A 13,301-nucleotide genomic window follows, 5' to 3' on the forward strand; every position below is an offset into this window, starting at 1 on the left:
TATTGAGCACCAGCTATTTAAAGACAACGAACTGACAAAATAGTCATATTTTGATCTAATTAGTCATGAATGAGTAAAACATCTGTGAAAATACTACAGTGATGATATATGAGAGGTTTCCCAAGAGCTGATTTGCTCATCAATCCACAGTGCGAATGTAGGTTTAAGGATTCCCACAAAGTTTCATTCGTGCAGCAAATTAAAATATTGAAAAGACTTAAATTACCTCCACCCCAGCGCAGGCACCTTGCGAGGTCATTTCCTGTGCCGAGAGGAAGTACACACACAGGAGGATTCTGTTCATAGTTAGATTTATCTATGGAAAAGAACAGCATATATATAGAAATAGAATAAATAGAATAAATATATATATATATATATATATATATATATATATATATATACACACACACACACACACACACACAAGTTATATATAACCAGCAATATTTTAAAATTTAAAACATTTACATAAACATACGTCAACACAGGAGAATACGTTTCTAAATATGCTAATTATTGTTTATCCCGATTTTAAAATATAAGTTTATACCCTCGCTTTGATTTTATATGTTTTGATGTCCACAAGTTCTTGTACAAGAAATTACAGTGGCTGTAGCATTTATATAATAAAGAAGTGGGCAAATATGTTGTTTTAAAATGTTGTTTGGCCAATATTAAACATTGATTTGATCATGCTGTAAAGTTTTACAACAACAATCACCATGTCGGTGCCCTCGGCAGGCAATTGTTGTAATGCACGCATTAAGTTGATTGTTTATATTATAAATATAACATTATGTATTTTAACAGTGTTGTTAAATAAAATCAAATGATAACTTGCTTTTGATACTTTATTTGAACCAATTATTATTGCCTCATTGTTATTATATATGTATGTTAAGTAATTTTAACGCTATTGTTCACTCGATTATCATCAAATTATTGACCGATTTCTTGATTACAAAATAAACATTAGTGACAACCCTAGATTAGTTAAAACATTTCAAAATGAACCTGCATTGTTTTGCATTTTGTGACTTTCAGTCAAATAAAATAAAAAAATTCCAGCCATATATTTCGTCATTGAAGATTTCTTAAAAAAAAAAAAAAGTGTTCTCATGAACCCAGTTTCGTGTATCATCTCGTCTTGTTTATCGTGATACCCCTAAAAAAACTTTACTTTCCAACAAAAAAAATTGTGGCCATTTAAAATGTTGAGTGGCTAGTAACTATATACTGTATACAAACAAACACACACACACAAACATATAAATATACAGTATACTGTATGTATAAACTAGAGTATATATGTATGCAAATCTGTGTATGAATGAATAATGGAATAAATGGCAATGTCAAAATACAGTGGTTCTTTTCTAATACACTCCTCTGAAAGCATCCAGTCTATTACTCAGTCTTTGTTTTGATTGATAAAAAAAAAATGGAGGCAATTTTTGACTAAATGAGGAAACAGTCATCTAAAAAAATAAAAATAAATAACCTTCAGAGACTATTCTTCAGATGATATAAATAATATGCCATTTCTTGAAGAAAGATAATCATCCTATTTGCCCCGAAAATACAGATACGAATGTAATAGCTTCAGTTCTGTGAAAAATAAGTATTTGACTATTCCGACAAATATAACAAAATCACTTCTGTATAAAAGAACCTCTGAAACAACAAGAAAAGCCTTTTTTGCAGCAGATGTCATTACGTTTAGAAGTTTAACTTTAGCTTGCTGTTTTTATTAAATCTATAATGTAAACTTCCTGGCTTTAATTTACAACATGGCAACAGTATGGAAGCCCAGATCCACATGAATCCAGCGTTTAATTGCTCTAATGACCAAGGGCCAAAACAAACAATAAGTTGAAAAATGTGTGTGTTTTGGGTTTCAATTTTCACATCATCTGAACTCACCTATTACATCAAGAATCCATCCAACAGTCCCATCTCCACCACAGGCCAAGACTCTGAAGTCTGGAACATCTCGAAAGAAATTTAAGCTGAAATGAAAAGCGTTAATTTAACCACAACTTTATACTTGTACAACTGTTAAGTCTTGTATATGAATTAATTTAGTGAAAGATAACAACAATACTCAATAGACATTGTTTCTAACAATAATAAAAATTCAAATAGTAAACTAAAAATATATATTACAAAGAATAATACATTTTATATTTAATAAATGGATATATTATACATTTTGAAAAATCTACATATACTCAGTTTTCCACCATATTAGACCTTTATTAACAAATGCAATGCAAATGCAAATCCATCTTTTCGAAAGCAAAGCCTGTTCAGAAGCTAATCAGATCTACCAAGACAATGTTCATTACGACGTCTTCCGTTCCTTCACAATAATAAAGCTGTAACCGCATGAAGGGACTTTACATGGTAGAGTGGCGTGCAATATAAGACTCTCAATTACTTTACTTATTGGGACATGCAGGCTTGGTAAATCATATTAGACAGCAAAAACAGACGACCAATCGCATCAAAAAAGCAACTTTGAGGATGTTTGAGTATGAAGAAACAAACACTCAGTTTGCTCTAATTGTGTTAGCCATGCCTGTAATTGACAGGACAGCCCGGAGTTACACCTGACAGTCACCTTGACAAAGCAATGTCACATTCTCATCACATGACTACACCAAGTTCATGTGTTATTTCAACAGATGTGACTGTCAATGCATAAAGTCAAAATCTATCTTTTCCACCAGCAGAGAAACGTCAATACATAGGCTACACCTGACCTAGTCGGTAGGACTTCAAAACACCATAATCAATAAGTTCAAAAGCAAATTGGCTGACAAGGTCACTAAATGGTTTCTGGAGAGGATTGCTCAGTGGGGTGCATTTATAAAATCAGAAAAACCTGGGTAAAATGAATCAGAGGCTAAACCATTGGACAGAAATCAGTCTTTAAAAAAAATCCTACAGTTGGAAATATTCAGTGGAGTAAAAAGTGTGACAACTCATATGCTTCGATCCTGAAATATTATATTTTTTAATCGTGAATCATTTGATTTACACCACTAATGTAAGATGCTAGAAATCAAATTAATTGAGATTTGGTACCATAGCAGACATTTTTAATGTTTTTGAAAGAAGTATCTGTAACACTTTGTTCATTTGTTACAGTATTTATAAATGTATGCTCACCAGGGCTGCATTTACAGTAAAAATACAATAAAATCAGTAATATTGTGAGAAATTATTTTTTTTCTATTTTATAATATTTCAAAATGTAATTTATTCCTGTGATTTCAAAGCTGTATTATCAGTATCATTACTCCAGTCTTCAGTGTCACATGATCCTACAGAAATCATTCTAATATGATGATTTGCTGCTCAAGAAACATTTACTATTATTATCAATGCTGAAAACAGTTGTGCAGCTTAATATTTTTGTGAAAACCTTGACACAATAATTTTTTATTTTTTTTTAATCAGGATTCTTTGATGAACCGAAACAGCATTTATTTGAAATAGAAATATTTTGTAATAATTATAAATGTCTTTACTGTCAGTACTAATCAATTTAATGCATTCTTGTACAAAATATATTCATTTGCTTGTCACACTTTAGTTTAGGGTCCCATTCTCACTATTAACTAACTATTGACTATGACTTTTGCCTCAATACATTCCTAATTTCTGCTTATTAATAGTTAGTAAGGTAGTTGTTCAGTTTAGGTATTGGGTGTGATTAAGGGATGTAGAATATGGTCATTCAGAATAAGGCATTACTACTGTATGTGATTTATAAGTACTAATAAACAGCCAATATCCTAGTAACATGCATTCTAATAAGAAACTAGTTAATAGTGAGAATTAGACCCTAAACTAAAGTGTAACCCATTTCCTTAATTAATTTCCTTTATTTATTTGAATATGAGAAATATAAATATAGAAAAATCTAATAAGTAGTATGATTTTTCCCTGCCAACAATTATTTAAAGAATCCTATACATGTACAGAATCAAATCACTAATTAAATCGAATCAAATTTCTTTGTAACTCATACTGAATTGTTCTGAATTCACAAAAATTTAATCGATAACCTACAGTATGAACATTGAATGAAATCGATTTTCTGTCTACCCAAATATTCACACCTAGTTAATTTACATGGCAACATCCCACAATAACATTTCCACTTTCTTTATTGCTCTTTAAAATTTCATTTTTAAAATATAGTATCAATGAATATTGTCACAGCCCTCACGGCTGTGCACTTAACTCAAAAGTGACCACATCGCTGGCATACTAATAACAAATTCAGTCAGTGATCACAGAGCCTCATGGTTGCGTGCATTTGATTGACACCACCAATGGTATGCGTGATCACACAAGGCCCTGAGAGCGGCAACACACTAACACTAACATGAATCTATTATGACCAGCTGACTGTCAGCACTGGACACTTCCACAGCTTGGCTTTGTTCTGTGCAGTGTTTGTGATGGCGGATCTAACCCTTTAATAATGTCTACATTTGCAGCCAAGACACAGACAGAGATTGTCTTGCATGAATTAGTGCACATTACCATCAAGCAGTGTCTGCATATACAATATATTGTTAACGTCGGGTTGGCGTAACTCTTATGTATGATCATAAACTGAGAATGTGCCGCAACAAAAAGCTAGACAGCTTCTGTTAGAATGCTAAGATATTGCCACTCACCCAGGCATGGGGCCGTTCTTGGCCAGGTTGTAGACTTGACGAGGGTTCAGCAGGTACTGGAACTTTCGAAAGATCCTAGATAGGAGAGAGTTTATGAACAAATCACATGACTAGGAAAAATTACATTAAATGTCAATAAAATTACTTTTGTTTTAAAGTCACCATGAAGTCAAAATTTATTTGCCATATTTATTATACATGTTTTATCTGTGCACATCATTATTATTTTTTTATTAATGTGCCCTCATAATAAAAATAACTCCCCTCCGGCTTGCATTGACATCTCTTATCTTCTCTGATGATACATTTACAACCTGTCACTCACATGGGATCGGCCAATAGCAAACCACAACCATCAAACCATCCAATCAATTCCCGATGGACAAAATCAAGGCCCACCCTAAATTTTTTCTTGTTTGAGAAGCTGCTTCACTCAGATATACCGCAATTGGGAAGAAAACTATCGCAACTTGTGCAGAATTTTTACAGTAAAAACCTGTTAATTGGTTAACTGCAAGTTGCCTTACAGTACAGTTTATGGCAAAAAAATCGTTTAACATGACATTATATGATATATTTTTTTTATATAAAATACGGTTAAATTTATATGGTATTTGGAAGTAAAACTATGAATTACCGTATAATTTACGGCAAAAAAACAGTTAAAGGACATTTTCAGGATAAGACCCTGTGACATCACATATGTCTATATTTTATAAAAATAGTTTTGTTTCTTCTTATTTTTGTTATCACTAATGTACATTAGGGTGTTTTTGATACATTTACAATTATTTAGTTCATGAATCATTGTGTTGCTTTTATTTTACCACCTGTATTAGTACGGTATCGTGGTTATCAGTGCAGATAAAAAGCAGATTTTGGTACCGTATTAAAGGAGAACTCCGGTCAATTTTAACATTGAGCTCATTTTTTTGTACATTTGGAGTGCTGTCAATACAGAGAACATTGACAAAAATCGGTGTTGCCTACACCGAGTTATTCTATTTTTAAAACTTGCACCCTGTTGACTTCAATGGGGCAAGTACTAAACCTGCTTTTAGCCTCTTAACATCCTTGATGTGTCATTACAAGTGCCCAGCTAATGTGAGTGATTCCTTCAGAGTGAACACGAGTGAATCTGACTGCAGTAGATGTGAAAGATATGAATAAAAATTATGTTATTTAAGCCAGCGCAAATACCTGTGTTTACATCCTGTTTTCGGTTGAAGTCCAAAGTAGTCGATTGCCGAGTTCACGCGCATAGGTTTAGTTACCTATGATCACGCGCGTGAACTCGGCAATCGATTACTTTGGACTTCAACCGAAAACAGGATGTAAACACAGGTATTTGCGCTGGCTTAAATAACATCATTTTTATACATATCTTTCACATCTACTGCAGTCAGATTCACTCGTGTTCACTCAGAAGGAATCACTCACATTTTCTGTGCACTTGTAATGACACATCAAGGATGTTAAGAGGCTAAAAGCAGGTTTAGTACTTGCCCCATTGAAGTCAACAGGGTGCAAGTTTTAAAAATAGAATAACTCGGTGTAGGCAACACCGATTTTTGTCAATGTTCTCTGTATTGACAGCACTCCAAATGTACAAAAAAATGAGCTCAATGTTAAAATTGACCAGAGTTCTCCTTAAACATAATATAACTTAATGAAATGCACTGTTTTAAGTTGTAAAATATACAGGCAACAATATGCTATTCTATAATACCAAAAACATTTTCAATGTATTTTTTACTGTGAATTTCCGGCAACAACCGCTGGCACTTTTTTACTGTAAATGTAACAAAACAAAGATATTTTTACAGTAATTTTCAAAAATAAGATGGTTGTGGTTGAATGAATTTGAATAGAAACTAAGGATTTTGTCACCACCAAATAAGATGGATAAAATAAAATATTTGACATCACAGCCATCTCATTCAATGTGGTCCATTAAGAGGAAATGAGATTTGATCTAGATCTTTAGGATGCCAAAAATGGGTTCTGAATTGGAACTGATTTGATTAGATCATTAGATTATCATGTAAGTTGCCAGAAATAGAATCGAAACTCAAAGCAGTTCCATCAACAAATTGATGAAAATCAGAAAATCCATTGAGCTTGTGACTGAGGCTGCAAATTTGGTGTCAAACTAACTACAAGTGACCGATAAATTATACAGATTGACTCAAGATTGTTGAAATACTATATGAAAATACTGTGGCGTCAATTCCTTCAATATGACACCATATTTTACAGTTCTCACCTTTCACCTTGTTTGCCTCCGCTTTTAGGGTTGACGAAAACCAACAGTGGATGAGTTCCTTCTGAAGAAGTAATCTACAGAATAAAGTGATGAAAAGCATTATTACATATCGTAATTTAGATTTTAAGTGGATTTAGCTTTTAAATCAGCGGTTGTCCTTCAGGATTCAGATTTTACTGATTTAAAAGGGTACCAAAATTGTTTATCACACAAAACATCCTTAAATCCACACACTTAAATGTATTACCGATGTGCAAAAGTCAGACAATGTGCACCATTACTAACGTTAATTATTAAAATGTCTTTTCTACAAAGCTTTTGCTTAACAAATCTTGCCTAATATCTCTCATTCACCATCTAAACCTGAAATTTTTATGTGAGCAATTTGATAATTCTCCCTCTTTTTTCTGTATTATAAAAAGAGGCCTACTACCTAAAGTATAACATAAATGTTGTTGAGCTCAGAATAACTCTTCATTACAAAAAGTCTTAAGATGTCCCAGCCACAAAAACCCACGTCATAAGACGCATCTAGCAAACCTCAGTAATCAGCTCCATATTTAGTCATTAATGACAGTCTTTGACCATGAGTCACTTTTCTGCATGGATGCATGATGATTGTGGGGTTTTGGAGCAGACAATGCACGCACAAACTAATCCAGAGAGTGAGTCGTCTTCCGGTGGACAGTGACTCAGATAAAGCGCTTAAAACGGAACCCATCGAAACAATCCCAGCAGGCCCAGGTGAATTAATGAGCCGCCCGTCCGGCGACGAGTGATCCATTACTTCCTCTAATTATAAATAATAATCCTGATTATTACACTGGTTAGCCGCCGCCAGCCAAGATGGATGGCCCAGGACATGATTCGTCTTTTTTCGTTCTGTCATTACTATGCTCAGACAACGCCCATTCACAACGGGTCATTGCAGCCTAACTGTTGCCTCAACCAAGTTAAGATCTAGCTTGCACAAAGCGGGATTTTGAGATAAAATTGTCATTTTGGCCGAAACTTATAATAGTTGATGATTCTTCACTAGGAAGTTCATCATTAACATTATGGTTCACCCTTTATATTAAGTGTCTTCAACTACAGTACTGAGTATTTATGTAAAAAAAAATATTGTTAGGTATAATGTACTTATTGTGTTCATATTGTATTGCAAAACACTTTTGCTGCTATTGAGGTGGGATATGGGTATAGTTAGGCACAGGTTTGGTGGTATGGGTAGGTTTAAGGGTAAGGAACGGGTCAACAGTGTAATTATAGATTAACTGCAAAAATTAATTACAGCAGGTAAATGCTAAGCAGGTATATTTCATACAGGTATTTATTTTTTTTTTTTTTATAAAAGTACAATGAAAAACATATATAAGTGCACTGAGTGATTAAAATGTTAGTACATAGTTAAAGACATCTAATATAAAGTAGGTCCACATTACGTTAATGGACCTTTTTTATTTATATACTTATATTTCAGTTTCATTAAGGATGAATAATGCACAATATTTCACATATCTGTGGCATATCAGTAACTAAATTATTTTTTCAAATGTACTTGATATGTAATAAATGTAATCTTTAGCCAATCTCAAAATGAATATCCATTATGGGACAACACCTTATATTGCGTATTATAATGTTTTGATGCCTAAATTCACTTGTATCATTGGAAACAAATGATTTTAGTTGTTACCTGTTTTATTGTTTGTTTATTTATACAAAACAGCAAACTATCTGAATATCCGCAATATATCCAGTAGGATATCAGCCATATCAAATAATTAAAAATAATTAATAATACATAAAAAATACATAAAATAAAATATTTTAATATAAGCGCATCCTTAGTTAACATGTAATTTTTAATTGCCTTTTTGTCTTCACTTTAATATTCAATAATGTCCCTAATTAATATGAAATCTTATAAGATGCATGCATAATAATTATAAAATAAATAGCTAAATAAAATGTTTTAGATGCATGTTACCCAAGGACATGTCAACTTCCCAGACAGCATTAGGGAAGCACAGTTTAACTTCAGTTTTGTTTGATATAATCTGCAGGAAATGGACATCCTGCTTTTAGTAATATCCCACTCTACAGTAAGTGTGAAAGTGTGTCATTCACCTGTAGCCCCTGTCCATCCACTGATACAGAATTGGTCCTTTGTATTTCCCCCCGGCCTCCTGATTGGCTGGAGTCTTTTCTCAAAGTAGACTGTCTCTCCTGCAGTTAAAGGTCACATGTAAACATCTAAAAGAGCTGAGCTTTCTATAACCATCATAGAAATAATAGATATTACCAGTACAACAGGACATATAGTGTTTGGAGGAAGGATGAGATCTCTCAGTGGTCCGCAGTCACATTCGGGTTTGACGTGTGAAGCGCACTTGTTGTGTAGCTGTTGTGTAGGAGGAGAACATAACTTTAAAACACATCAGACAATTCAACAATATCATTTTACATACAGACTTATGTTACCAAACAGGCCTTCATGTTGAATTGATCAAATAAATATGTCTACAATACAATTAAATTGTGTGCAAGTTTCACAAAAATAACTTTAATGATTGGATAACATGACTTTAAAAACTTCATTATATTTTCAGATCATAAAAACTGTAAAAATTATTTGTAATGAGAAAGAAAGTGATAAACTCACAGTAATCTGGCACCAGACACAATGAAGGCCCGTAAGACCCTGGTAACACTTGATGGTTTTATGACACTTGTCACACTTGTTTGGACAGTTTCCCTCAACCCAGAAATGATGCATAATCTACGGTATTTAAAAAAACATTTTGTTATACACAGCATAAAGAAAGGAAGAAAGAAAATACAGGCAAAGGAGTATGGGTTTTGATTAAGACTCATCATTGGTGTATTTGGGTCTCTTTTTAAACCAGGTTAATCATGTAATTAGCAATGCTTAGAGAGAGAATTTCTTTCTAATTTCATTAGCTGAAAAGAAGCCCTTGGTCTAAGCCCCGTGGAACATTGGTGATCCAAGCGTGCTGGTTTTTAAACACTACAATTCGACGCACCTCTGTGTTCTTCTTGGATTTGACGTATGTTTTGATGCAGGACGGGGGGGCTCGTGCCACACATCTCTCATGAACGGTGTACTTACAGACTATGAACCAGACAGACAGAAAATTAATTCACAAAGTAATGTAGAAATGTTTGGATGATTTGTTACTGTTTTCTAGTCTATCAATTCCTATAATTTGAAATATTTTAATGTTTATTCAGTATTTTAATATTTATACATTTATAATAATTGCTTATTTAATATCAAACATATTTTTGTTGTTAATTTTTAATATATTATTTATTTAAATGATATCTACTTCACCAAAGTACAAATATATATATATATATATATATATATATATATATATATATATATATATATTTAAAGTATAGAAATACATACATACATATATATATATATATATATATACATATATATATACATATATATATATGTATATATATATATATATATTTATATATATATATATATATATATATATATGTAATATCTCACAACCATCTTCAAATCTTTGATTGCATTTGTTTAAAGATGAGATATTTAATACACCAACTTATTTATATTCCAAATGAAAGTAATCACATGATTTTTTACTTGTATTTGTCAATTTGTACTTATCGAATAAGGCAAAAAATATTAAATAACAGAATCATCTATTGATCAATGTAATAAATGTTGTGAACTAACAGGAACAGCACAGGCCTTGCTTTCCCAATCCAATCAACATATTCAGACACAGGTTACAATATGCAGGTTTACTGAAGTGCTTCAGTCTCCACACATGCTGCCCGTCATCCTTTACATTCTGCAAGAGAGAGAGAATGAGAAAGACAAAGATGACAGTGAGAGAATGAGAATAAGACATCAATGAGGACTTGACAATGACAATAAAACTGTAATGAAAAACATTACAACATTCACATGAAGGTGATTCTGGAATCCTACTGGGATATGTCTTGAAAAGTGTCAAATACGCATCTTTAACAATTTGGAGGTCATGCCAAATATATCAATCAGACACCAGACCACTAATGCAGCTGTCAGGGCATTTAAATGAGTGGAGGACTCCATCTAGTGGGTAAGGAGAGTGTAACATCAATTCATCAACTGATGAATATGTTCTTCTGGCTTAGATGAATGGCTAGATGGAGAGACAGGTTGACTTGATGGATGGATGGATGGACTGACTAGTGGGTAGTTGGACAAACACATATAAATATATAAAACTGAACTGGTAATCACATTTTCAAGTCCCAGCAGCACTAGCAGAGGAATGGTGGTCAAGCCACCCTGGACCCACTCTTCAAGAGAAACCATCCCGTCATGGTCATAGTCAATCTCCTGCATCATTTCCTCCAGAATCTAAACCCCACAAACACCAAAAAAAAAGTTAATAATCAGAAAACATGATCAAATTCTGAACAGGATCAAATTCAATTTAATCTTACTGGCTTCAGTTCTGTTACGTCCCACTCCAGATACTCTGCAACATGCATCATCTGAGAGATAATGTGCTCCAGTTCCTGTTCAAGAAGAGCAAACTTTCTGCATTACATCACTGCAACTCTACACAAAGATCTAGGCCGCCATTCGAAATCGCAATTACTTAAAATAATATTTCTTTACGTCTGATAAAAAAATTGGGGTTGAGGTAACGCATTACAAGTAACACAAGCTACGTAATCAGATTACTTTTTTGAAGTATCAAGTTACTTCGACAAATAAGTAACATAAGTTACTTTGTTTTCCCATTTATTGACTGAGAAATCAGGAGTAAGTGCAGAGGCGTTGTGTGCACTGTCTAAACATAATGGTTATTGTAGTTCTAGATTAAATGTGAACAAGCATTTACTCATCTCAGTTGAGTAAAATGTTTGTTTCTTTTAAAAATATATATCTTATATATTTGTTAAAAAGTAAATCTTCTACTAGCATGTTGTTCTGTCCTAGCTAGTACACTGTAAAAAATTATATGATCAATAAGTTATGACAGCATATGATTTAAAAAAATTTCAGGTCAGTTTAATTTAAGTAAAGTTGAAATACTTAAACATTCAAGTTGGTAGTACTTAAAAATTTAAGGCAGCTATACTCTTTTTATAGTGCGATGGGCTTTATTAGCTTAAAACGTCTAACCTGTTAAGGTCCACCTTGTTACACATCGCTTTGTAAAAAAGTAATGTAACAGGGTGAAAAGACTCCATAGAATATAGTATATAGCATGAAAGTATGTGATTTCAGATGCAGCCTTAGTATAGAGACGCTTAATCTTGCACCACGAGATCTACCTTTTACAAAAATATGTTTTACTTCCAACTTAATCAAACACATAACACAGGTAATCAATGTCTTTGAGTTCATTCAAAAAATTACAGAGTCTGAAAACAAACTCAACAGTAAAGGAGCAAAACTGAGCATCCATCATTTAGTGTATGAAAACAATTGAGTGTTCAACCACTAGGTGGCGTATTCAGGGGTTTAAAAGACACTTAATATTCAATAACACTACATTATTGAGCTGACTGCACTGATACTGTTGGATGAGAATAAAACTTGAACTGAATTGAGTAGCTGAATCGACTGCTTCACAATTTTTGCAACATCAAAACAGTAATTGAATTGAATCAACACTGAACTGACTCGAGCTGAACACTGACATTAATGTCTTCTGAAGAATTAGAATTTAGCTCATATTTAAAGAAGTTTGCATCACTGTTTGTCATTTTCCTGTTTATTACTGTGAAGCTGCTTTGAAACTGTATTGTATAAAGTGCTGCATAAAGAGGGCTTGACTTGACTTAAAACGGTAATAAACCGGAGGGACTGCTGGAAAGATAAGGTCTCACCTTACTGTCTAAAAACCCGTTCCCATCTGTGTCATAAAGCCGAAACATAACTGTGACAGAAACAAAGAGAGAAGGAGAGAGGTTGAAAAAGAGAAAACACTGCAGTTTTAATATAAGGATAATTTATGCATCTGATAAGAGCACTGTTTCAATTGCAAATTCTGTGTCCTTCAAAATAGGATAAAAAGGATATCTATTAAATGAACCAAACAATTCAGAGTGCAATCTAAGCTTTTCTATGAGGCATCATAAAGTGGGTGTTGCCATGGAAACCAGCAGCTCAGCCAATAGCAGAATCTCTCAAGAAGTCAATTTAATCAGGTTTAGCACAATTTAAACTAGACTAGCACGTCACAGACGTCCTTTATGCAAACCGATTGTTCTTTCTTTCATAATAATGACTCAGAAGTGCTATCAGCCAGAGGTTATTC

At 33.1% G+C, this 13,301-nt stretch overlaps 1 protein-coding gene across 1 annotated transcript in view; it reads right to left on the minus strand.

Annotated features, from left to right (window-relative positions):
* Positions 1-13,301, minus strand: part of dgkb (diacylglycerol kinase, beta) — a gene marked incomplete at its 5' end in the record, with an annotated part of 50,361 nt that overhangs the window by 32,929 nt on the left and 4,131 nt on the right. The window contains 12 exons of the mRNA XM_081370661.1: positions 227-316; positions 1,927-2,012; positions 4,701-4,775; positions 6,967-7,040; positions 9,097-9,195; positions 9,272-9,370; positions 9,632-9,748; positions 10,014-10,102; positions 10,712-10,829; positions 11,267-11,386; positions 11,473-11,547; positions 12,871-12,920. Of these exons, the coding sequence (XP_081226787.1) occupies positions 227-316; positions 1,927-2,012; positions 4,701-4,775; positions 6,967-7,040; positions 9,097-9,195; positions 9,272-9,370; positions 9,632-9,748; positions 10,014-10,102; positions 10,712-10,829; positions 11,267-11,386; positions 11,473-11,547; positions 12,871-12,920 (1,092 nt within the window). The remainder of the gene's footprint in view (positions 1-226; positions 317-1,926; positions 2,013-4,700; positions 4,776-6,966; positions 7,041-9,096; positions 9,196-9,271; positions 9,371-9,631; positions 9,749-10,013; positions 10,103-10,711; positions 10,830-11,266; positions 11,387-11,472; positions 11,548-12,870; positions 12,921-13,301) is intronic.

The sequence above is a fragment of the Scardinius erythrophthalmus genome, assembly GCF_964197995.2.
Source record: "Scardinius erythrophthalmus genome assembly, chromosome: 7".
NCBI lineage: Eukaryota > Metazoa > Chordata > Actinopteri > Cypriniformes > Leuciscidae > Scardinius > Scardinius erythrophthalmus.